This window comes from Desmodus rotundus, chromosome 7 (assembly GCF_022682495.2).
Source record: "Desmodus rotundus isolate HL8 chromosome 7, HLdesRot8A.1, whole genome shotgun sequence".
Taxonomy (NCBI): Eukaryota; Metazoa; Chordata; class Mammalia; order Chiroptera; family Phyllostomidae; genus Desmodus; species Desmodus rotundus.
Window position 1 is genome coordinate 25,243,686 of NC_071393.1, and position 26,885 is coordinate 25,270,570.

The 26,885-nt window shown below is 43.6% G+C and overlaps 1 protein-coding gene across 5 annotated transcripts in view; it reads right to left on the reverse strand.

The window, feature by feature from the left end:
- PRDM10 (PR/SET domain 10) overlaps positions 1 to 26,885 on the reverse strand; it is an 86,677-nt gene that overhangs the window by 34,110 nt on the left and 25,682 nt on the right. For 3 of the 5 annotated variants that reach the window (XR_008427359.2, XM_024557281.4, XM_053928604.1), the window contains exons 2-7: positions 20,346 to 20,532; positions 17,752 to 17,919; positions 15,572 to 15,631; positions 8,139 to 8,364; positions 5,936 to 6,177; positions 4,202 to 4,405 (exon numbers count right to left, since the gene is read on the reverse strand). Coding sequence is in view for 4 of the 5 variants with exons in the window: in XM_024557281.4 (XP_024413049.2) it covers positions 4,202 to 4,405; positions 5,936 to 6,177; positions 8,139 to 8,364; positions 15,572 to 15,631; positions 17,752 to 17,919; positions 20,346 to 20,414 (969 nt within the window). In the remaining variant the exon portion in view is untranslated. Of the gene's footprint in view, positions 1 to 4,201; positions 4,406 to 5,935; positions 6,178 to 8,138; positions 8,365 to 15,571; positions 15,632 to 17,751; positions 17,920 to 20,345; positions 20,533 to 25,939; positions 26,356 to 26,885 lie in introns of those variants that run through there. The other 2 variants (XM_053928603.1, XM_053928605.1) reach the window with 2 other exon arrangements.

Genomic DNA, 26,885 nt, shown 5'->3' on the forward strand with positions numbered 1-26,885 from the left:
CCCACACACATTCTACTGCCCACCTGATATTCTGGATGTTTCCCGAACAGCTCCAACTTCACATGTCCAGGACTGAATTTAAGATGCTCCCCTTCTCCCCTGCTAACCCCAGCTCACCTTTTCTACTTCAATAAACACCCTACCTCCCACCCAATTGCTCAAACTTAAAACCTAAAAGGTATCCTGGATTTCTCAGTTTTCTTCTGCAACCATAGCAAGAACTGTTGATTGCTCAAATGCTCTTCACCTGTTTCTGCCACCAGGCTGCATGCCAACACGAGGTCTTGCCTGCTCTTCTAAAGAGCCTCCTCTTTTCTGCTCTTGCTCCCTCAAGCCATCCTCCCTCCACACAGAAGCTAGAGTGGTCTTAAAGCACCATCATCACATTCCGCCGTCCCCTGCTTAAAAGCCAGCGACAGCTTCTTATTTCGTAACAAACCCGAAACGCCTGACAGCCTCCTAAGGGCTCCGTGATCCGGCCCTGCCTTGCCAAGCAATCTCGGCTCTCATCATCCCACTTTCCCTTTTCTTCAACCGAGAGGCCTGCTGTCCGTTCCTCACACGTGCCAAGTTCTTCCCCACCCCGACCTTTATTTGCCCTTGCTGTCTCACCACCAGGGATGGAGGGCTCTCCCCCGCCCCCCGCCCCTAAACCTTCTACACCGCTGGCCCCTTCTCATCAGATAGTTCTCAGGCTAATGAACATTCTTCAGCAAAGTCTTCCCTGTCCATCAATCGAAACAGGTCCTCTTCTGTTATTTGCTCTTTTTGCACCATTTGTCTCCTTCCTAGTGTTTTGCGACTATTTGATATTATTTGCTTATTTACATCTTTCTGCTTACCTCCCCTCTAGAACACAAGTTTCTGGAACATGGGGAAACCAGTCCATCTTTTCCTAGTGTCTAAAACCTAGCAGGAGTTCGACATATTAATCCCTGAGTGAATTAATCATATATAATTGCTATGGAACATTATCTTAGCAATATGAAAATATTTATTTTGAGAGTCTTCAATTTTAACTGTCAGGTAATATTCCACAGCATCTGCAATCTAATATTTACTTAACCATGACCATACGGTTGGATTTGTAGGTGGCTGTGATCTCGCTGTTATAAATTCTACCCTGGCCCATCAGTTCCAAGATGCGCATTTCTCACAGGTCAACACCGCACAGTCAAACACACAGTGTTTGACAATCACGGCCACGAGGCGTCCAGGTGTCCCTGCCGGCTCACTGCTCCCACACAAGCCAGGCAAGCTCTTTGTGCTGTTCTCAACCTCACGGAGTTGGGTGCTGCCCTGGCACTTCGTGAGCTGTGAACACTTGCCAAGCAATGCAAGTGAAGGCAAAAAAGCAAAAACAAAAAAAACTCTGTTGTCTACCTCAGAAGAACCAAATCTCGCCCTGGCTGCTGTGGCTCAGTGGATTGAGTGCTGGCCTGTGAAGCAAAGGGTCACGGGTTCAATTCCCAGTTGGGGCACATGCCTGGGTTGTCAGGCCAGGTCAGGTCAGGTCCCCAGTGGGCAGCATGTGAGAGGCAACCACACATTGACGTTTCTCCCCCTCTCCTTCTCCCTCCCTTCCCCTCTGTCTAAAATAAATAAATAAAATCTTTTTTTAAAAAAAGAAGAAATAAATCTCAAAGCAACGCAAGGCTGGCGTGATCGATCACCTTGCAGAACCTCTCATTAAAGTATCAAGCCTCAAACAGTCAGAAACTTTCTAGTGATGGACCAAAACCACTTAACTTTCAAGGACACATGGCAAAACTTGGCTCAGTGAGTTAGGCATCGTCCCACAATGCAAACGTCACCACTTCGATTCCTAGTCAGGGTGCATACCCAGGGTGCAGGTTCTATCCCCAATCAGGATGTGTGCGAGGGGCAATCAATCAATGTTTCTCTCACATCTATGATTCTCTCTCTCTTCCTCTTTCTCCCTCCCTTCCCCTCTCTCTTTAAAGAGAAAAAAAAACTTGCGTAAGAGGGCAATCACTCGGGAACATACCCAGACGTCATAGTGGAGCCCTGACACTAACAACGCTACACTGTTCGCAGCACTGACGACACAGAGGATGATACATCCAGAAACGCATGAGCACCCATGACGGAGAGAAGCAGCGACTCAGCGAAAGAAGTCAGACCCCACACTCAGCAGCTCCTGCCATCACCAAACTCTTTTGCCTTCAGGTGCCTTTTTATGTGTGTGTGATGTGATTTCCAAATTATGTTTACCTAAGTCTAAAACAGCTCATGCAATTTGGATAAAATAACCATTTTTGTGGATAAAAAAGCACTGTATTAAAGTTTAACTGGCACTTTTTTCTTTAATGGTGCATAAAATAAGGGTGTACGTTAAAGCCGTTAGTATCCGAGTCACGAAGATGTGGCATTACGAAATTCTAGTGTATCTTGCTCTATCTTTGTTCATAATTATTTCCTCAGAGTGATTTTTCAGGAATTGGGTTTACTCAGCCAAGAATATTTTTGCCATATACTGCCTGAAATATTCTATAAAATACTGCAATTCTGTAATAAATGTTCCTGTATCTTAAAATTCTCACATTCATTGTACTGTACCCATTTATTTTTGCTAATTTAAATTAAGAAAAACAGTAACCCGTAGTTGTCTTAAGGGTTTTAAAAGTGTTAACATTGAAAGCATTTAAAAATATTTCTTACCTACTTGATTCCTCCTCCGAATAAAGCCTTTTCCTGGCATTTGGTCATTTGTCCATCCGCATGTGGTGAGGTCAGAGTGTACACCTCTCTCTGTTTGTACACTTAATCATTCTACTGTCTATTACCACTATTCCCCCCAATTCTCTGTTTTCTTCTCATCTGTTGTTTTGGTTATTATACTGAACTATTGTATTCTTATCTAGTTGTTTGTCTGTCTTTACCTCTATAGTTGCCATAAAAGAGAAAATAATCTCCCCTCCACAGTTTAGTTTTATCTTGTCAAGAATTTCTTGGGATAGATGGTGTGAGATATAAATCGCCTTTTATGTACTTTCATTAGGGTGTGTGGATTATCTAGTTGACGGTTTCAAAGACACAGGTTTTGTATGGTTTTTGAACCAAGTCTAGGTACGCCTTCCACCTCTCCCTAGGGAGGGCATCTAGTCTCTCTTTGACCACAGTGAGGCGCTGTGCAGTTCCGTGTTCTCGGGTTGATACACTCAGCCCTCACCCATTTTTTCACTTATATCAGAAAGCTATAGAGTATTTTAGCACCCTCTTTGGGCTATGTTTCTAACATAGATTTTTTTTAAAGGTATCTTCACTTGGAATCATAGAAGAATTTTCATTATGTCATCGAGTTAATATTTATACAAATTCCAACAGAGTTATCCCAAAAAACATATTCCTGAAATCCAAAGTCCATGAATAGAATTCCTTGGGCAAAATGAGTTATTGGGATAAAGAAAAGAAATCAAAGGAGTAGGAAGGACCGGTCAGAGCACACATATGCATGACACGCGGACACAGCCAAGGGTGCGGTGACAGCAAGGGAGGGGGACATCTGTAATAGTGTCGGCAGTAAAAATAAAGTAAAAAAGAAATCTTACCCATGCATCTGAATTCCATTCAATAAGATGTCCTGTTTGTCACTAACTCCTCTTTCGTGTGTCTAAATCACGTTAAGTGACCCCATCTTTAATCACTCCGTCACAAAACCAGCCTGCTCCCCAATCACTATGTCCTTAACCCTTGGCCTAGTGCCTTCATGTGGCCTTTGACAGACCGCAAGGTCATTCATTTTTCATTCTCTTCTACGTATGGGATTATTATAGCTGTACAGTACAGAGCATGTATTCAATAAGTAAGTGAATTACAAGGAAAGAACCGTTTTTGTAAGAATCCCACTTCGGCCCTGGCTGGTGTGGCTCAGTGGGTTGGGCGTTGTCCCACGAACCGAAAGGTCACCGGTTCGATCCCTGGTCAGGACATATGCCTGGGTTGTGGGTCGGGTCCCCAGTTGGGGGCAGCGAGAGGCAACCAATCAATGTTTCTCTCACACATCGACGTTTCTGTCCCTCTCTTTTTCCCTCCCTACCCACCCCAATAAATAAATAAATAAATACAATCTTAAAAAAAGAAAAGAAAAGAAAAGAACCCCACTTCCAGGGGGGGAAAAGTGGAAACGCATTGAATAACCGCAGGTCCTAGCAGAGGCCCCGCTGACCCAGCTCTGTACCTTCAGTTCCTGCTTGGGCTCCACATTTTTTATTGTCGTGTAATACACGTGGTGGCCGTACTGGTAAGCCACCAGGTTCTGCTCCAGATGATTCTGGGCCGGACGTACGAACATCATCCAGTTACAAAGGGTCTCGTCAGACAACTCAAACCATAGGTCTTCATGCAAATCCCTGTCTTTTCTGTCCCCTTTATCAAGAGAAACCTGCAACCCAAGAGAAAGTTAAGACCCACACCAAAAGATAAAAATCTTCAGTGTGATATGCATTGATGTCATAACACATAAAATATTGCTCCTTAAGTTTCCCATATATCCTGAGTCTCCCCTTTGCATGGATCCTGGCATTGTGTCCTGCCGACTGTCACAGGGAAAGGTTACTTGCCAGAGACCCGCCTCTAGGAGAATTACCTGGTGAAACCTCAAAGTTAACCACCTGACTGAGGAGCTTCAGCTGATGTGTCATCATCAACCCATTAACCAAAAATGCTGCAAACAGGCCAGAAAATTTCATTTGGGATTTGACTGCATTCATTTAGAATATGTAGCCTGTATTTCGTTTTATAAAATAATATTCTGTTTTGAAAATCTTGAGCATTTACCAAAAAACACCTCCCCACGACAGCAGCTACACGCATCCCAAATGTTTCCCTTCCCACTGCCCTTTCTTGGTTCTCTAGAGTGGCTCCTGAAGAGGCAGACAGCAAGGGGTTAAACAGAAGCAAAAGCATCAACTGTAAAAAACAGAGATCAGTACAAACATACTTTAACGGGCAATAAACTATTCTTTAGCAAAAGATTCAACATCTGTTTCAAAAACAGAAAAGTGCTTTTCTTGAAAACATTGTTGGTACTGAGCAGATTACATGAGTCTATATAATCCTCAGTTCTAATCAGTTGGAAAAAACCAAAGCTGTGAGAGCTCCTGTTGTGGGCTGAATTATGTCCCCCAGGCAAAAAAACAACAAAAAAATCCCACCTTCATATGTTGAAAGCCTAGCCCCCAGTAGCTCAGAAGGCGACTATATTTGTAGCTCAGGCTTTTAAAGGGGTGACTAAGTTTAGCTGAGGTCATCAGAGTGGGTCCTAACCCAACCTGACTGCTGCCCTTAGAAGAAGACATTGGGACACAGAGAGACACCAGGACACTGTCGCAGGCAGAGAGGGACGACCACATGCCGAGGCAACAAGGGGCAGCCATCTACAAGGCAAGGACAGGGGCCTCGGAGACGACCAACCCCACCAAAACCTTGATCTTGGCCTTCTAGCCTCCAGGACCATGAGAAAGTAAATGTCTGTCATTTAAGACACTGGGCTGTGCTGTTTTGTTACAGCAGCTGTAGCCAACTAATACGGCTCCTAAGAACTACACCCTTCAGAGTTACTCATACAGTGCCTTAGCAAACACCAGCTGCAGAACTGACTTAGGAGCCCTGGCTGTTGTGGCCCAGTGAATTGATTCCCAGCCTGCAAACCAAAGGGTCACCAATTCGATTCCCAGTCAGGGCACATGCCCTGGGTTGTGGGCCAGGTCCCCAGTAGGGGGTGTGCAAGAGGCAACCACACATTGATGTTTCTCTCCTTCCCTTCCCCTGTCTCTAAAAATAAATAAATAAATAAATTTTTTAAATTAAATTAAATTTTTAAAAAACTAAATTAGAAGACTCAGTAGGAAAACATGTGCCCCTTTAAAACATCGTAAGAACAAGAGTGAACTATGAATAAAGCATAAATTACCTTCAGATGAATATAACAGTCTTTCAGCTCGGACTCCCTGACGAGGGGTCCCTCCACGGGGCCAAACTGGGTGCGCTTAGGGATGCGCCTCTTGGAGAACACGCCTCCAAGGAAGCGATCAATGTAGAGCACCAGGGGGAGGCTGGCTCTCGCTCTGGTGAGCACGGGTCGGTTGGGGATGGGGTGCAAGGGGCCATGCTTCGGGCACACCGAAGAGTGTGCGTTGTTACACTCTTCACACCCTGCGACAGAAAGAGAACCTGGGAGTCAAATCTTTCAACATGACTTGATCTCAAGTAAAAAGTTCTAAGCTGAAAAAATCCCCAAGTTTTCAGGCTGAAATTCAATTAACTCCTGCAATTACAGGGCCCATTCAATTGTGATATATTAGCTTTCATAGACTAATAAAATACTGTACTTTTCCTCTAAAGTCAGGCAGAATTAGCTGTGCCTGCCAAAAATAATACGCAGACTGTGGCTTTGACTTATTTCTGTACCGGATATTAACTCAAATAGTGGCCACTAAATTTACAAATCAATTATAACATGTCTGAAACGAAAAAAAAGAAGAGCTTATTAGACTAAACATTACAAAATTTGATGAGATGAAAGAAGTGAATTTTATAATACATAAATTTTATCTCAATAAAGCTGTTTAAAAAAAGAAACCCTGACAATGCTGTTTAATCAGCCTTTTCAAAAGCAAGTACAGAAGCCTCATTGTCTGGGCATGTCTGACAAAAGTGGGGAGAGGGCTGAGAAGTCTGCGAGCTCAGTGCTGGCTGTGCGAAGACAATGCTGAAACGTGAACTTCACACCCCGGCCTTCATGCACTGGCATGACCCAGGCAGCCCAGCCCTCAGAGGACGTGTGCTTTCGGCTCGTCCTCCGAGTGTCCACACTCTCTCCCTCGTTTCCTGCAGCGCCCATCTGTCAGCTCACTGTCAGAGGTAGATGTACCGAGCCACAAAGGAGAGAAAAGTGTGACTGGGCCTCTCAGAGGTCATACTCATGTCTCTTAACAAATTCAATTCACCAATCAGACTTTACCCAACACTGGCTCTGTGATGATCTATCTGGCTGAGGAAATGGGTATTTTCAACTTCAATAATTGGCCAGTAGTGGAGAGCTACTTTGTACTAATGTCTGTAAGAGAAAGCGGCTTTCTGCATATTTGACTAAGGAGTAGCCTTGAAAATATATGAAACCGAGGAAAAACAAATGAGGCAGTTCTCTGTCGGACATGAACAAGAACATCGGCCGCGTGCACACGGGCTTTCCCACCATCGCGTGGAAGGTCCCAGGAGGAGTATGCAGAGACCACAAAGCTCTGAACAGCCTGGCTTACTCAAATGACTGAGATAAGAACTCCACCACAGCAGCAGGAAAATCGATGGAAAGAAGCAATGACCTGGTAGGTGGAAGCGGGAACACCCTCCTCCCCAGGCAGGCGACGCAGACAGGCAGTGAGTGCTGTGCTGGACCGCGGGCACGCTGGAGCCAGACTGCCTGCGTCTGAATCCTGACTCTTGCAGCAACTGAGCATGACCTTGGGAAACCTGCCTACCTCCTAAGACTGTGGAGAACATGAGCCAAGTCGGAGAACACAAAGCGCTAGTGCCTGGAATACAACAGGCGGTTTTAGAAGGTTATTATGAAAAGACGTAAAGCAGTAAAGAAAACATATTAAAGCTGAAATTGTTGCTCTGGCCAGCGAGGCTCAGTTAGTTGGAGCATCATCCCATAAACTGAAAGGACACGGGCTTGATTCCCAGTCAGGGCACATGCCTAGGTTCAGACCCCAGTTGGGGTGCATAGGGGAAGCAACTAACTGATGTTCCTCTCTCTCCCTTCCTCCCTTCCTCCCCATGCAATCAATGAATGTATTCTCTGGTGAGGATTTTTTATTAAAACTTTGTAATGAAATTGCTGAATATTGCACCAGAACTGGGCAAACTTACCACAGTGGTTTGGGAGCCCAAGTTCTGGTATCAGAGAGACGTAGGTTTGATGCCTGATCCACCACTCACCCTACGTGACCCTGAGCAGGCCACCTCACTTCTCCTGAGCTTCGGTTCACTCACCAGTAAAATCGGGACTCGAGACAGTGTCTTCCTCCCTCACACCCTGTTGTGAGGCTGGAGCGGGGGCACTGCGCCCACACACAGGAAGCCCTCACTCACAAGCGCTAGCTGGTACTCACACAAGTCGTGCGGGTCGAAGGGCCGAGGTGGATCTGGCTCCCAGTCATCCAGGTCCGTGTCTTCTCCATCTTCCTCTTCTTCTTCCTCCGTGTCCTCATCTTCATCCTCTTCCTCTTCCTCTTTGGCCTCCAGTCTACTCATAGGGTTCTGCAGAGTAGCCAAAGGGTCTGAGCCATCCACACTCTCCATTGAAGGTAACACCTGGCTGTGTACCGGCAATGAGGCCTGGAGAAAGTTCCAACCGCAAAGTTAGCACACATTCGCTTTTAGTCGGCTGGCACACACGGACGCACTCGGAATGCAAGGTTGGGGTGGCAGGTGTTCTTCACCCTAGCTCCCTTCTCGGCCCTGAGAGACGATTTCCACCCAGCAGCTGTAAAGAGGAGTCTGCCTTCCTTTTTGCTTTCTGTGCCCCACATCGGGGCAAGCTGATGAGAACTCCTGGGGTGCTCCCCCCTTTGACGATGGCAGGAGTTTCACACCTGACCACATGCTCTGGAGACTGGCACTGCCCCCGCCCCTCCACCCCAGCAAACCTGAGCCCGCCTCCTTTCCTTACTCACTCAGGCGGATTCAAACCTGCTCGAGAGGCCTGGCCTGCCTCCCCAGGGGCTTCAAATGTGTAAGCCTCAAACCTTCCCATGCCCTCTTGGTGTATGTGTGCTGGCATCGGTTTCGACATCTGAACTCAGCTTTGGGCGGGGTCCCTCCCGCTTTCAGGGCGGCCACACGGTGTAGGTAGTGATTTGATCTACCCTCAACCACCACCTTTAGAACTGAGCATGTGGTACGACGTGCAGGTGGTAGCATTCCATGGTTAACAGCTCTCCTCTTACACCTCAGAGAGGCTGTGGTGTTTAAGGGAAGAATGAGAGAGACGTCTATTGTTTCATCATGCTGAAGTTAGTCTTTTGCAAATAAGAAGAGGTTTGGGTCATGTACTGGATCAATGCTACTTTACCAAAAATGCTGGCAGAAAATAAGTGGTTACCTCGAAGAGTTTTCTCACTTCCTAAGTGTGTCATAGATTATAGACCTGCCCAGATTCCTTTTATCTGATCTTATTTCTCACCCAATTAACACCCTAAGTCATACTCAAGTTACATCCCTTTCCTATTTAATAAATACAACAAGTTTTTGTTTGTTTGCTTTTGTTTGGTGTTTGTTTTAGAGAAAAGGGAAGGGAGAGAAAAAGAGAGGGAGAGAAACATCGAGGTGCGAGGGAAACATTGATTGGTTGGTCGCCTCTCTCTCGCCCCAGCCAGGGGCCTGGCCCACAACCTAGGCATGTGCCCTGGCAGGGAATCAAACTAGCAACTTTTGGCCTGCAGGCTGGTGCTCAATCCACTGAGCCGCACCAGCCAGTACTACAGCAAGCTTTTTATAAATGTCTACTCCCATTTTCTTTTTACCTTCCCATATGTTGTTTTCCTCTCCCAGGATGCCCTCCCCGCACCAATCTTCCACACCGGTCATCATGCTCCCGTTTCTCCGCGAACCGTCCCTGACTGCTCTCGCCCTCCCTGCCTCTGCTCTGCTCCTGTGGCACTTGGAGTCACAGAACCCCGCTCCACCTCACTCAGCCTCTGCTGCCACATTTCCTCCCCGCACAAGGCAGCCCAGGGCACGTTGGGGAGATGGTTTCTGTGGAGTGGACATGCCCCTGTGCACATCGTCCAGGCCCCAGTGGGGACCTGTGGCCTCCCTCTCAAGTGAGAGAGAGTAAGTCCAACCCTTCGGCCACGTGAAGGCAGGGCTTCAAAAATGTCAAGACCAAAAACCTCGACTTCTTCAGTCATTGCTCCCATGGCCAAACTTCCAGGCCCCTCACCATCCTGCCTTCCTCGCTCATTCCCCAGGGGGTCCCACACCCTGCTGGTCCAGTCCAAATGTGCAGACAGAAGTCCCTGAGTCCCTTTTTCCCTCTCACAGAGTGCCACTGGACCACTTCTCTCCCCCTCAGGAGTGAAATAGCTGATTTTCACTTGAATAGACTGGCTTCTCATTTATCTCCAGTAAATTTCATTTTATTACTTTTTCTGTTCTTCCAGTCTGCCAAGCTCTTTTAGAATTGATTCTGTCATCTCCGTATTAGCAATCCCTCATAGCTTTGTATCCACTGCCAAACACCGTCCACTCTTCAGGGAGTTTGCACTTTTCTGTGAGTCCATCTTGACTCTCTACGTGCACCTCAGGGAAGCAGAGCACAGACTTTGGAGTCACACAGATTCAAAATCCTGGCCCCACTACGTAGCAAGTTAACAAACCACTCCGAGCCTCAGTTTCCTCGTCTGTAAAATGGACATAGTGACAAACCTATACCTAATAGGCTGTTGTGAGGACTAAGTGAAATAATTATGTATATGAGGCTAGCAGTAAAGCACTTGGCTTTTAGTCAGTGTTTAATATTATCATAAATTCTGTAAGGATCAAGATAATATCATATACTTCCCTCTACACCTTAAAAGACTTCTGAATATCAGGTACTCGACGAAGATTAGTTTGTGAAAATATATTTGGCCCCTTGGGAGATGGCATCAATCCCTCTAGGCATCTAAAGGAACTCTGCCACTAGTCACAGAAACATCCCTTCTTCAGCTTCTTAAACTCCATAATGAAAAGGCGTGTGTGTGTTTACAGAGCCTGCCTGCTACGGCAGTGAAAGACCTTCGCCCAGCATTTGAGATCCTCAGGCTCAGAAGGCAGACACAGTCAGTGACCTCAAATAGCATCGGCATGTTTTAGCACGCATTCACTTCACCCAGGAGCCAGGACTTTTACAGGACTTTCCATCTCTGAAGCTCAGGGCCTTTTAGAAGCTTTATGTGGGAGGACAAGATTCTAGGAGCTGCTTCAGCTTCAATAAAAACGGAATAAAATACACACTGAGGTGAGGACTCCACAAGGAGAAGAGCAGGGGACTTCTGGCAACAGAACTGCGTTCGCCACCTCCCTTCCGCACCCTCCCCTGATCCTGCCACAAAGCCACTTGGTTCCCACTCGCTATCTCAGAGCACAGTTCCAATATCGCCCTTTATTCTAAGCACTTAAATTTTATGCCAACGTTAGTGATGAATGTTATCACTCGCTGAACAAACCAAAGCATATTTGCTCTGGTTCCACCTCTGCTCCCCGTAAATTCCTTATCTCTTTGCAGAGCCGACCTCAAAGAATGAATTCAGCAATTCAGAGTTATTCCAGTGAAGCCGTGATGTATTTTTTCCCAAAAGATGCTGCAAGAACGACTGTGGTCAGGCAAGATTACTGCTGGCTCCTCGCCACTGATGAGAAGGCTGACATCAAGTGGTGCCAACGACCTTCTACAAGACTATGGCGAAGAAGAGGTTTGAGTACTCGGCACTCTCTGGAAACACTGACGTTAAAGCGGAGACCGAACACATACCAGAATCGTGCAGACTACTGTTGAAAGGGGATGAAAAGGTCGATGGCAATCATTTCTAGGTAAAATCGGCGTGTTTCCAGAGAGCATGGACCTTAACACACAATAGGCATGCATTATGAATTTGTTTAATTAATAATTCAAATTCAACTGGCACATCTGAGAGCTAGGCATATTTCTAAATCCCTTTGAGGCTGGGGAACACGGCTACACAGTTCCTAAGTGGCAGAGATGAAGTCAAACTCTGACCCTGCCCTGCTTTTCCACTCCATCAGAACGGCATCTGCGGAGGTAAGTCTGTTCAGTCTGTTCAAGGAGGGCAGGAGAGGAGATAACATCACACACACCTGAATACTGGAGCCACAGGTGACCACACCTGCCCCGAGACAATAGCCAGGCAGTGAGGTGGGGAGCAATATGTGCCAACTCTACTTACAGAAAAAGAATACGGGACAAAAATATTTTAATCCTGTGCATTTTGTCATGCACAGTAAAACACAGTAAGAGGAAAAAGAATTTGTCCAACTTATGGTACACTTTTTTCTCCTTTCCATTTAATGTCACTCTCTGTAATTATTTCTGAAACTCTTATGATGCATTTGCATTTCGGGATACAATTTATCTGACAAGTGAAACATGGAGCTATGCTGGACAGCAGCAAACACAACAGAATGCTTCTGGGTTCCTGCTGAGACCAATTATCAGTGCGGCACACTTCCTTCTCCGTGGGTGGGGAGTCACACATGGTCACTTTCCGCAACAAAGAAGAGCTGTGCTGCGAGGTCTGGACGGTACGGAAGCCTTTCTTAAGAAGGAGGGATGCGTACATGAAAAAGGCTTCAAATGGATTTTGCCACCCCTAAAAACGATTGACAATAGGAACCTTTTTTTGCTAAGAAAATTTTTTTTAAACAGCATTTATTGTCTGTGTTAAACCCTCACTCCAATATTGTATCCAGAATTCACCCAGGTCACAGAATAAGCTGACAATCAATGAAGTCTTATAGCCATAAAAAATAAAAAAACAAAAAATAAATCCTGTGCTGGTTTTATGCTAAGCCAATAGTTACACGTCCTTGTGATGTCGGTGTTCACAGAGCTGAGTACGACTTTCCTTTCGTACAGACCACGAAACAGATTGTTTCTAGAGACTGGAGGAGACGAAGGACTCTTTGAGGTGCAAATGGCAACGAAACTTCTAATTAAATCTACGCCTTAATATAAAACAACAGGATACCATTTTGTATATCAGATTGGCAAAATATTAAAGAACACAAATACCCAATGTGGCAAGGGTGTGTGGAAATGGGCATTCTCACATACTGTTGGTAAGAATATAAATGTTTTCAGCTCCTGAAAAGCAATTTAGAGAGTCTTATCAACATAACTTTCCCATTTATGACGACAAATTTCAAACATATATCAAATTGCCCCAGCTGGTGTGGCTCAATGGATTGAGTGCCAGCCTGGGAACCAAAGGGTCACCAGTTCGATTCCCACTCAGGGCACATGCCTGGGTTGCAGGCCAGGTCCCCAGTGGGGAATGCATGAGAGGCAACCACACATTGATATTTCTCTCTTTCTCCCTCACTTCACCTCTCTCTAAAAATAAATAAATAAAATCTTTAAAACAAAAAAAAGTTAAAAAAAAAACATGCATCAAATAGATAAAATAGTATAATAAACCTCACGCACCCATCACTCAGCTTCAACAATGATCAACTCCTGGCTAACCTTATTTCGATTATTTTGGCACACACTTTTGCCCTCACTAGATTATTTTGAAACAAACCTCAGGCATTATACATTTCCATCTGTAAACAGTTCAGTAGATATCTCTACAAGAAAATGACTTTTAATTTTATATATTATCATATCTAAAAAAATTAATCATTCCTTATCATCATTAAATGTCCACTTAAGTGTAAGGATTTCCCCAGTAGTCTCATAATCTTTTTATTTTTTACCACTGGCTTATTGGAAGTCTCCTTTAATCTGTAAAATCCACATTCCCTTTCTTTTCCTTTGCAATTTACATATGGGAGAAACAAGGCCATTGGCCCCGCAGCTTCCCACCCTATGGATTTTGCTGACTGCATCTCTGTATATATGCCTTTTGACTTGTTCCGCTCTGTCTACCTTGCTTCCTATACGCTGGCAGTGGAATTTAGAGAGTGGATCAGATTCAAGCTCACCCTTGGGGGCAAAATATTTCACGTGTGGTGGAATGCAATAGGAGGTACACAACAGCAGGAGGCCAATAACGAATGGTTCTCTCTTTTTCGTGATACTGACAATGCTCCTAGGGCTCAGCTGGTCCCATCCGCTACAGACCGCGGCATCAGTCTGCTCCTGCCGGCTCCAGACTATGGCTGATTATCACTGCCTAGATCCGTGATTCATTAGAAGATGAAACCCGGTGATGTTCTAAGCCAGTCATGCCCTCTTTAATTCACTAGTTGGAATGCTTCTATAAAGAAATTTCCCTCATCAAAGAATTGTTCACCCAAGTACATTCAGGGAGAAAGGCTGAATTCTTCCCAGTCGGTCATTTACCAGTTTCCTGAATAATGAATGCAGGGGTCCCCTACATCCTCAAAAAGTGACCAGTATGTTATTTCTTCTAATATCAGTATGAGCTTATGGAGTTTAAATATATTTAATGTGTTTCAATCACTGCAGGTGTTTTCCTTTTTTCATAGGTCAAATTGTCCCATTTTTGGACCCTACGAGTCAGTCATGGGTTATTTCCACGGAACTCCAGAACAGAAGATTGCACTAGCTTCCTTGCATTGTGATAAGACAAGATGTTCCAGGCACATCTTGTGCATTTCCTTCCCCAGAGCTGGAACTGCTATTTCCCTAGGTAGCCCTAATCCCTCGTATTAAAAAATTGTATTTGGAGACTGTATCAGCTCACTGCTACTGGATAGATGAATGTATCTAAACCTTTCCAGTCCCCAGAACTAGAAAACACGTTTTGTTTTGTTTCTTGCAGGAGAAAATACATGAGTTCATACTGATATTCCAATTCAAATTTAGGATTCTGAGGTTTTACTTAACTTGTTTTATTTTTATATTTGCATCTTATCTCACTTTAGAAAAAATCTTGGTTCTTAAATAATTTTTAATGCAAATACCATTAGCCTCTATCATTTCTCCTTGGAGAATTTATTTTAAGGAAATAATTTGATATATCTATGACAGTGTTCTTCATAGTAGCAAGAAAACAATAGGAAATAACCTACATATAAATAGAAAACAACAGATAGAAAATAGTATATCCCTACAATATTGGGTTGGCCAAAAAGTCTGTTTAGTTTTTTCTATAAAATCAAAGACACGTTTTTCATTTTCACCAGTAACTTTATTGATTTGGATATTTTGAGTGTGTCGGCTGCCTCCTGCTGTCGGCCTCTAGTGGGCAGAGGCCCGGGCGCTGCTCAACATCTTCCAATGCGTCAGACGGCCCCGCAGCAAAGGATTATTTGGCCAGCAGGTCAACAGGACCAAGAAACTTCACAAACCACTTTGGACACATTTGATCAATCACAGCACCTTCTCCATACCCTGCACAAATCTTTTTTTGTGTTTCAACTGCATTTTTACCTTTCTTGAAATAATAAAGCATATTATGCCAAAAATGTTATATATTTTATTCCATCTTCAATATTAAATGTCTACACAAAAATTCACCAATTTTGATGTTTTTTTTAATGCAGGCTGATATGACAGCTATTACAATACAATCTAACAAAATTGTTTCAAATGAAATTGAAGACAACTAAACACTACTACAGCCTTCTTATAAGAGAAAACTAAATGAACTGTTTGGCCAACCCATAATACTATACAGTTAACAGAAATGATGATGAAGCTAGAATGATGAAGGTTCCATCAAATTTAATTTAATATCTAAGAAATGGGTATCAAGAGAATACACAGTGCAGATGGGTGGGTAACATTCCAGGGAATAGTAATGTTCACAGCATTATCTCCAAACAACAATGAGGCAAAAAGGCAACCCATTACCTGCTGAGCTGTTGCATCCTGTTGGACGTAAGCTACCTGGCCTGGGTCTGTAAACAGAGTCTAGACAAAAAACAAACAAACAAAACACAACAACTTAATAGATCTTCAGACAACTCGCTTAAACAGAAAAAATTAGCCTGCTGGTAGGCACCAATTCGTGGGAGAGTTAACACCCATATAGCTAGTAATAATCCTTCATTGATAAAGAAGCTAAAGATAGAAATCTTACATTTAGCTAAAGCCTTTCATTCAGTGGCACCCAAGAGATTGTACGAGGTAACCATCCCACTTGGCTAACAGACTTCACGACTTTCCTCTCAAGAAATGCCCCTCCTGAGGTTGAATGTCAAGGCTACTAAAGAGGCATGTCATGAGCGAGGGTGCACATGCTCACACTTAACGCTAAGTATCACAAGGAGCAGACCTGCGATTAAATGAAAATGGATAAAGATACATAAAAATGCAGAAGGGTACTGTATAGGCAAGCATTACAGCTTTTTCACATATAGAATGCACGCTCATTACCAGAAGAGAAGTAGAAGAAAAATAAATTTAACTAAATGTTCCATAGATTTTATTTCGAAAAAGGCCAGTAAAATCATAATTTAAAAGAAAGTTCTCATAAACACATAATTTGTGTCACGAAGCAGCAAAGCTGATGAAAGAAAAATCTTCAAAATTATCTTAGCCAAGGCACTACAATCCCCAACCTAGAAAAAACTCTTTCCCCACAAACTTTTAAGAGACTTCAATTTGCCCAAGCCTTTAACAAACGTCTGGGAATAAGAACTATAGCTAAGCTTCGACTGCAGAGAAATGTAGAAGAGAATTTCAGCCAGTGTCGGATTCTTAGTTTTCACATTAAAAACTGACCAGAATTCAGGCATTTAGTAACATAGTAATGCACGGAAAGCTGGGCCCAGGGAGGGGGCCATGCCTGGGTGGGGGCCCCCACAACCAGCATCTCTGTGTCTGCTCCTTTCCTGTCGATGCTGATTTGAAAGGCACCAATTCGGTAGGCCCCATATTTTCTTGGAAATGACTAGAGCCTTTTGATTAAATGTTGCATATAAGGGCAAATTTTTATTACCAGGGTCCTACTATAGAAGTATGGAACTTGTTTTTTAAAATACGCCTAAAGGTGCTTTTGTACAGTGTAAAGTGCTAGCAAGAGAAACTATATACTGGGAAATATCTGTGTTATACATTTGGACACTAATACCCCAAGTCACTGGCAAAAAAATTAAAATAGCTATAATTGTATAGCTTTTACCTTTGCTCTATTGCAGTCCTATACATCAGTAAGATATTAATAATAAATAGCAGTTAATAAGCTAGTAGGACCTTTTGCTTACACATTTAACTGTAATCATCTGTATGTTTTCACCGATCCATCTTTGAGCAATGCAGAACTAACTGCCATGCCTGGCCTGTTTGTTGATACTTAGGAAAAGTAACAGTTGACAGTCTAGTCCATGATCACTGGGGAGAAGAACTGATACAAGGCTGGTGCTCTAACTCAGCAATTTTCAACCGGTGCGCCACAAGAATTTTTAAAACCTGCAACACCTGCCTTTTTAATCAGGGGCACTGACCTCTTTTCCCTTAGACTGTCAAATAAATAAGTGACAACAGCCAACACAACAACAGCCCTCCGGTGTGATGCTATGTGTTGGACCATGAACACGTAAGTCATCTCCATTGAGCTGCATCTTATTGGTCACGTTGCATAATAAGGTTGCGTCTGATTTGTTAATTCTTAGTACCAGAAATCCTGATATACAAGTATAGGCACCTGATTTCTTAAAAAGTCATTTTAGAGCAAAAAGGCTAAGTAATTACTACTATTATTATTATTTTTGTAAATCAATCAGAATTATACCTACTTTTTGTCATATTAGCAAAAATATATCTTTTGGTATGCCACAGAATTTTAGCAATTAGTTTACGTGTGCCATGAGTTGAAAAAAGGTTGAAAATTGCTGCTCTAATACATTTAATTTAAATAAATAAATCATATCTTTCTCTGCCAAGCTGGTTATAAGCTCCTTGAAAGCACAAATCTTATCTAAATATTTCCTGTACCAACAGCCACGGTGGTGACTGGCAGAGAGAAAACCTAAGTAATTAGTGAATTCACTGATGACTAAGCGAACTAGACACAATACTCATTCACATGCCTGAGCGGCTTCCACCGGGTGGATGTACACCAGGGTGTGCTCGGGGCCGTCCACTGACGCGTAGGAGGCGCCGTCTGCCGTGTACACCACCTGCTGGGGCGGGCGAACCTGGTCGTCGGCGGCGTAGACGATCTGAGCCACGGTTCCAGCGTCTGGAACAAAGTGTACCTGAGGCGAAAGGCAGCAAGTATGTAGCATCTGCCCCTGTAGAACAAAACCAATCTCCCAAACCACTCTCACAAAGATACAGAGCAGACCGAGCTCGGCACACATGTGCATTTCTCAAATATCCCTAATGCAGAATGGGGACTGATACGTCCTCATTTAAGTTGAATTACTGACTTGGAGACAGGAGCCAAGCACCTTGTCACTCACTGATACACTGCCTACTATTAGGCAGCTGATTTAAATTCCCCTTTGCCTCAAACATCCCATGCAGATATCTCTTTGGGGGAGTGTGGAGGGGGTGCGTAACTGATCCTGGAAGTATGACCAAAGATTTCTGGTTAACATTTCCAAAATACAAAATACAAATTATTCGGTAATGTGAAAAAATATGTCAAGACTCGAAAGCCAATTGCTCTTAACACATCATAAAAAATTCTACTTTGTAACTAATAGTGCCTTTCAGCAGACACATTAAAATAAGCTCACTTTCTTTCCTACAAGTTCTTTCATACCCCAAGGCTGTACTGGGGGCATCTTGGTAAATGTTTGCTGAATCAATGACTGTAACAGAATTCCTTGCCAACTAGAAAAAAGATGAGGAAAATTCGAATGAAGTACTTTTAAGGGGTTCTGGACAACTATTTCAGTTGTCAACAGGGTAAATAATTTTGTAGCTACCAAGAACTAAAGCAGAAATTGAATTTTCTAAAATGTTTTCTGAGTAGTTAGCTTTGGAGGCTTGAATTCTTGAAGGCTCAAGTTTGGCGCACGGCCCGAGGCTGATACTGAAGGTGCAGGAGCAGATGGCCAAGAAGACATTTGGGAGAGAAATAATTTATGCGCTGGTGCTGAGGTTGAGCACTCAGAGGTTGGAATCCTTACTCTTATACTGTCTTGGCTTTGGACCTAACTTTTTTTCATTTCCGCTTTCTCCAATGGAGAATAGTAGAAACAAAAGATGATACAGACTAATTTAATCCCCACAAAAAACCTGGAGAGCAAATGCCATCAAGCACCACAGAAATAAAACACACTTTCACTTCTACACTACAGAATCAGTCCACCCTCTACATAAATTTAATTTGTCCGTGAAGACAGAGTTTATACACTGGAAGAATTAGGCTGGCAACATACTTGTGCTGCATATTTAAGTGCTGCAAGATCATTCTGACTTCAGATTTGTTCATTAACATCAAAACCTTGCACGGGTTTCGGTGCTTTAAAAAGGCAAAAAAAACATTTCCTCTTCAACTTGGTCTTGGCCACTCACTACTCTGCTAACCCAGCATGCCCAGCTGGGAGGAGGGGCGGCTAGGAAGAGAAGGGGGATGAGGGATGAGGGATGGGTGGTCAGCTCCGCTCCCTACCACTGTCTGGTTACCCACGTCTGGGGACCCTGGCCACACACTGCCATCACCACCCATTGTTTCTACATTGTTTTCTTTTCTTCTGTTCTTTCATGGACTACATGTCTGTTTATGAACAAACCATACCAAAACACAGAGCCGAATGAAAGTAACTGTCAAATGGTTTCCATGAAAACAAAACGGTATTCTCAATGACTCTGCTAGAAGTATCTCTGGAACTTTTTTTTTTTAAGTATTTGGACTCAGCCTTTTCAATCATAGCAGATAATCAATTTTATTTACTATAATATTTGTTATATTGCTTAAATGAAATAAAATGTCTATATTTAAATGTTTCAAGTAACATCCTCATTTTGATAATAATATTGTGAGCATGGCATTTAATGAATAATTAAATAAAAACTACTGCTTATTATAATGCTTAAAAATTAAGTTTTATACTTTGGTGACATATAAAACATGGCTCCATATGACTGTCGACTCTTCTCAAATGCATACCAAAAATGCAGAGGTTCGCCTTTCCTATAAGAACAGTCAAAAGAACAAGTAGCTGGTTATGATAGCAGTTTGAAAGGCAGAGATCACAATTATAGCAGCATTTCAGTAAGTGACTAACGTCCAGAGTTACTGAATCAAGGGGACAATTTTCAATTAGAGGTTTACATTCCTAATTTGAAAAGAAGAGAAAGCCACTCACTTCACAGACACACCTCATACTTCATTATGCGCAAAGAAGCAAAACCAGAGACTAGGTAACACCAGAGAAGCACACTTTCAGCACCAGCAACAAAACAGAACAGAGAGGCCCCACCGACTGTGACCCTGAGCGGGGAAAGGCGGAGAGGCTGCTGAGCGGCAGCTCCACTCTCCTGCACCACACCACACATGTTGACAGGCGTGCAGAGCACGGACACGCTGCCTGCCCCTGACCCACCAGGTCTGCAGGCCAGCGCCCTCCCCACCGTTCACCACGCTACGGAAACTGCTGTCTAGCTGTCAGCAATCTGTGCCCGACCAGCAAACTGCTCTCAGCACCACGCTGGAAAGACTGCTCTTCACCTGTGCCGCGCTCTCCTCGTGTTCTGCAGATGCGGGCCACACGTGGGAGCTCTCCTCTTTGGAATCCATCCTTTCCCAACTGGACAGCTCCACGTCCCGGGCACCTAGGGCAGCGTGGGGTGGAGGATGGTCATCCGTCCGCCCCGTGAGTGCTCATGAAGGGCAAAAAGACGTCTCTGCAGTGTGCCTGAAAAAAGAGAGAAAAGGACCAAGACTATAAATAGATGCATACATTTTAATAAATTACAGTTTCAACCACGAGGAGACAAATAAAACCTCCTAAAAGCTAACACACCTGGGCAAGAAGGTAAAAGTAGAGAAATTATTTGTTGTAACAATACAAGTATGGCATGCTTGCTATGCTCTAGGCACACATGATACAAAGTACTTCTCTTCAGAAATACTTCAGGTAGCACTGACTGGTGTGGCTCAGTGGCTTGGCCATCATCCCACAAACCGAAAGAAAGGTCGTCGATTCGATTTCCGGTCAGGACACATGCTTGGGTTGCAGCCCAGGTCCCCAGTCGGGGATGTGCAAGAGGCAGCCAACCGATGACATTTCTCTCCCTCTCTTTCTCCCTTCCCCTCTCTCTAAAAATAAATAAACAAAATCTTAAAAGAGAAATACGTAGTGTAGTCCTCTTAGTTCTCCTCAGTGGGAGAATGAGGTTGTTCGATGCTAAATGCAGGTGAGCAGTGGGCCACCCCCAAGTCTGGGGGCTGCGCAGCACTGGCCGTCCCCTCTCTTCCACACGTGCTTAGGCACGGAGTTCCTATATCACCTATTCGAAGTGAACGGCAGAAGAACAAAAGTTATAAAACCAGCAAAACATGGCCTGCAGAGGATGATTGGTGAGTATAAAGATAAACTCTGTTTCCCTTTTGGTCAGTTCAGGAGTGACTAGGGAACAGATCCAAAGCCCTACCAAACATCAACGTGCACTTAGTCCACATTGTAAAACCTTGTTCTTTTCCAAAACAGGCACTTTAAGGAAATCAATCTTCCCTTTTGATGATGATAAAATGCTGACATTCTGAAAGTCCCAAGAGAGGGCTGCTGTACAGGGCAGCGGGGCAACCACTCCGGTAAAGCAGCCTATAGACAGGAAAGGTCAGCCTGCCCGCGACCCAGCCAGGGTTTTCTCCGCTGCTAGAGATGAAGGCAGGGAAGTCTCCCCTCCAGGGGCACTGAGTTCAAACTGGCTATTAAGAAACAAAAGACTTAGAAAGAACCTTTTGACCCTCTTTCTTTTCCTGCCTAAGAGATTAAAATGGAAAGACCTACTCCAGGGGGGAATCTTAGGATGCTTGCCTTAGCCTAATTTGAATAAGTATGTTAAGTAGGAGGGCTTCAGGTAGAGGCTTCTTAGCTGGATACCCCTGGTTCCACTGCTGGCGAGTTGCCTCGCAAGAATTTGACTCCCACGTGTGTGCCCGGCTGCTCCTCAGACACCTGCAACCTGCCCGTTCTCACAGCCACCCCTTCTTCTCCTGTGTCCGAAATGCCACGTATACCCAGTGCTGCCTCCCTGTCTTCGAATGTTCATGCTGATGTGAATTCCCTATGCACATGTATTAAAATTTGATTTTCCCATTAATCTGTCTCTCTTAATTTATTAGCCCAGCTGGAAGAACTTAGAAGGCAGGAGGGAAAATGTCACTTTTTTAGCTCCCACAGGGGCCATAAGCTGAGAGGACGTTCTAAGATTACACACACTCCCATCTCTGAACCAGATCAAGGCCCAAAGACGAAAGAAAGGAAAGATACTGGAACACCCAGTGTTGGGGCCTAACTCTGAAATACAGAACTGCCACGTCCAAGTGCACAGCAGCCTCTTCGGAGCCGAGGAGGAGCCTGCTCCTGCCGGACAGCACCAGGTCCGCACCACCCCCCAAGCCCTCCCACCACACACACTGCTCCTGCAGGCACCCTGCTCCTCCTCCGTCAGAGAGTCCTGCAAGCAACGGCCACGTCCACCAGGAGGTGAACGCAGAAACCAGGGGACAAGGGGGATCTTTCTGGAAGAAATGGAAATGTTCTATATCTTGTACCTGGGCTGGAGTGGTAGGTACATGGGGAATAATGTGTCAAAAGTCAAAAATCCATTCAATTAAAATATGTGCATTTTTTCATGTATAAATTGTAGCCTAAATTTTTTTAAAACTCCTTATAAATAGCACTATTTAAGCAAATATTAAAAGATATTCAGGGTGAGTTGTACAGTATGTTAATGACACCTCAACAAAGCTGGTACGTTTTTAAAAGGAACAAAGACATTAAGAAACCCAGGAATAAGTGTCAACAATAAACAAAGATCTATACGAATAAAAACACGTTTTTCTTTTGTTCAAAAGGACATAAAAGGTTCAGTATTAGGAATCACAAAATGTTCCATATGGGAAGCATTTTAAAATTTTATTTTTAAATAATTTCAGACAGAAAAGTTACAAAAATAACACAAAGAATTCCTGTATTTCTTCACTCAGCTTGCCCAAATGTGAGCATATCATGTTTACTTTATTATTCTCCTTTTAAAATGAAATTGATCGAGGGGACATTGGTTAACAATGTTATACAGGCTTCAGGCGTCCAATCAGTATCGTCTGTACACGGCACTGTGTGCCCGCCACCCAAAGCCAAATCCCCTTCTGGCACCGTATATGACCCCTTCACCCTTTCGTGCTCCACCCACCCCTCTTCCCCCTGGGCACCGCCATACACTTGTCAGTATCTGTGGGGTTTTATTTGTTTGTCCTGTTTATCGGTTCGTTACTTTCAGTTTTATATCCCACACAGGAGTTAAATCATGTGGCTCTTGGCTTTTTCTGTCTGACTTATTTCACTGCACATGATATTCTCAAGATCCTCCGCGTTGTCATAAATGGCAGTATTTCATCTTTTCTTATGGCTGAGTAGTGTTCCATTGTACACACGTACCACTGGTGGGAACGTAAACTGGTACAGCCACTATGGAAAACAGTATGGAGTCTCCTCAAAAAATTAAGAATACAGTTACATATAACCGAGCAACCCCTCTTCTGGGTATCTACCTGAAACTTTTGAAAACATTTATTCGCAAAGATATGCGCACCCCTATGTTCACTGCAACACTACTCATGGTGGCCAACACATGAGACAAATGAAGTGCCACTCGGTAGATGGCTGGATGAATAAGATGCGTACATCTTTGGCGGGTGTGGCTCAGTTGGAGCATCACACTGCAAACTGGAAGGTTGCAGCTTCGCACATACCTGGGTTGTAGGTTCGGTCCTGTCAAGGTGCGTGCGTACAGGAGGCAACCGGTCAATGTTTCTCTCTCACTGCAACGTTTCTCTCCCTCTCTCTCTCCCTCCCTTCCCCTCTCTCCAAAAATCAATATGCATGTCCTTGGGTGAGGACTAAAAAAAAAATAGTACATATATACAATGGAATCCCTCTCTCTCTCTCTCTACCTGAACTATTTGACAGTATGTTGCAGATACAATACCCTTCTAGTACTAAATTCATAGGTGCCTATTTCCAAAAAATAGGACATTTCCCCCCATAACCATAGTACTAGGATCAAAATCAGGAAGGTACCAGTGCAACAGTACTATTGCCTCATTCGCAGATCTTATTCAGAAGTTGCCAACTGTCTAATTAATGCCCTATGCAGAGAAAGAAAAGACTTCTCTGGGGGCCTGCAATTCAAGCTGGTATCACACACAATGCACTGAGCTGCCATGTCCCTGCAGCTCCCTCCGACCTGGAACAGTCCCCAGTCTTTCCTACTTTTCCATGACCTTGACATTTTTGAAATACACAGGCTATTTGTTTTTTCAGAATATCTCTTGATTTGAGTTAATCTATTTCTTATGATTACATTCGGAAGATGTATTTATAGCAGGAATACCATAAGAGATGTGTCCCTCCTATATGGGGTTTTGAGTTTCTTTCAACTCGGTTCACCGATTGTACAGATACTCAAGTGCACACTAGGCACCGGGCACTGGGATGTGATGACGACCAAGGCTGGCTCATCCCACGTGCTAATGAAATATACATAGCCCAGAGTGCCTTGCTATATTTTTATGTGTTTTTTTTAAGTAAGATGTTATACATCTAGGGTTTTTTTTTAATCTTCACCCAAAGATACATTTATTGATCTCAGAATGAGACAGAGAGAGACAGAGGGAGAAAGATCAGTTGGCTCCTACACACGCCCCCACTGGGGATCAAACCCACAATCTTTTGGTGTACAGGACGACCCTCCAACCAACTGAGCCATTCGGCCAGGGCTGTATCTGTTTTAATGTCTAGAAAGTTGTTTATTGTTTCTTTCATTTTAATTTTATTTATATCTTTGTTAATAGGCAATAAATTCAATTGACTCAAAATTCAAAAGGCACAAAAGGGTGTACAGTAGACAATCTCCCTCCCTGGGATCAACTAGCGACTCTTCAGGAGCAACTTATATGATCAGTTTCCTGTCTATTCCTCCAAAGACATTTTATGCATATACAAGCAAAAACATATATACTCTCTGCCTCTCCAATCACAAATAGCAAATGCTATTGATTCTGTGCAAAGTAGCATCTCTTCTAAACCTTGTCTATTCCACATAACGCCATACTTCTTACACTGTTCCATATCCTTATAGCATTTCCTCACTCCTTCGTATAGCTGCATCACTTCACTGTAAGAATATGTCGTAACTTATTTAGTCAGTATCACGTAGATAAACATTTAGGTTATTTCTGACCTTCTGCTATTACGAGCAACGCTGTGGACATCCATGTGGACAACTCTGGACGTCCATGGTTTTACACGTGTTAGTATCTGGAACTCTTTTAAAGTCTCTGAGGAAAGATGCTGAGTAAGTTTAAGTAGCAGTAGGACCATGAAATCATCATTAGTTTCTCAACTCCAGCACTGGAGCTCGCCTCCCTGCACCTGGCGCATGAGTGCACCGCGGACACACAGGGAAAAGGGCTCACAGGGGAGGCAGCAGTTAGTTCAAGAGGAATAGTGGTCAAGAGCTTGGGCTCTGGCCTGGATTTGAATAGCAATTCTGGGACTTAACTGACCTTGGGCAAAACACCGAAGTTCCCTAAACTCCTCTTCCTTTTCTGGAAAATGGAAACCATAGATTTTGAGAGAATGACATGAAATAATGCATGTAAAATGCTTAGCACAATGCCTGCTACATAATAAATGCTCAACATATTATCTTTTAAAAAAAGGTATCCAGTCATATTGCATTTTTCTGTCTGTCTGCCTCCTCATCTCCACTTCTTTCAAGGCAAAGAATGTGTCTGTTCACAAGAGTAACTAGATCTGGCATGTGACAGGTGCTCAGGGAGTTGTACGGAGTGGTTTAAAGATACCGCCCTGTGCGGCGGGACACCGAATCCCCGCCACAGCAATCAGGGATGGCTTCTACGGGAAGGTGAAACTTAAAGATGAATGGGAGCAAGTAAGCAAAAATGGGAAGGGGCAGACTGAAATATCTCTGTTCTAATTCTACCAAAATATAGAAGGAGACATGACATGACATAAAATGCCAGTAACTGATTCAGGCAAGCATAAAGGAGAGAAAAAGGGAAATAGCTACCTGTCAGTGGTGGAGCGGAACAACAGGACAGCTAATATAGGCACAGGACAGTTTGTCAGTAAAATTCAGCCATAAGGAAGCGACGTGCAGCCAACAGTAGCAGTTCCCGGTCATTTAGAACACTGTTGGCAAATAAAGAAGCCCAAGGTGGTTAAAACCCTTCAGTTCAAAAAGTGTCTGGAGTCCAAACAGAATACCCAGTCACGCGCGCTTGTTCTTTAGGATACAGTTATAAGACCTGTTGAGCTTCTGTAACTACTAAGCTACTTAAAACATCAGTGTGACATTGTGTAATTATTTATTGTTTAATCAGTTGTTCGGGAAAAATGAATTCTAAGCATGACTCAACGCTAAGTCACTTCAAATCCTCTAGCATTAGTGTCCTTGTCAGCAAAATGAGAATATAAAATGCTTTCCAACATCCTAGCCTTCGCTCAGATGGGAAGCAATCAAGTAGAAAGTCCACAGAATCTGAAGTGGCGTCGTGGCTTCAGACTGTCTTGGCTGCTCACCAGTGATGTAACCTGGCCAAATCACTTACACTCTCAGTACCCCCCTGTGTAAAGCGGGGGTGGGGGTTACCCCCTAGGGTTCTTGTGAGGGTCACAGGGCACGGGCGAGACTTCCAGGTGCAGGACCTGGCACGGAGTAGTGCTCAGACACACCAACTTCCGCATTTTACAGATGGGCTTAAAAGAGGCTCAGAACTGTCAAAATATTTCATATTTTCAAAACCTAACAATTTATCAAATAATAAATGCCCTGTGCATGAACTTCCTTTATAATAAAGCTTGCCATGTTTGTTATCCTTTTTAACTGCATGATTCATCAAGCCCTGTTGATATTTTTTATCTGCCATTTTCATTATTTTATTTTTCAATTATACTTGACGTTCAATGTTATTTTATACTAGTTTCAGGTGTACAGGAGCCCTGTTGACCATGAT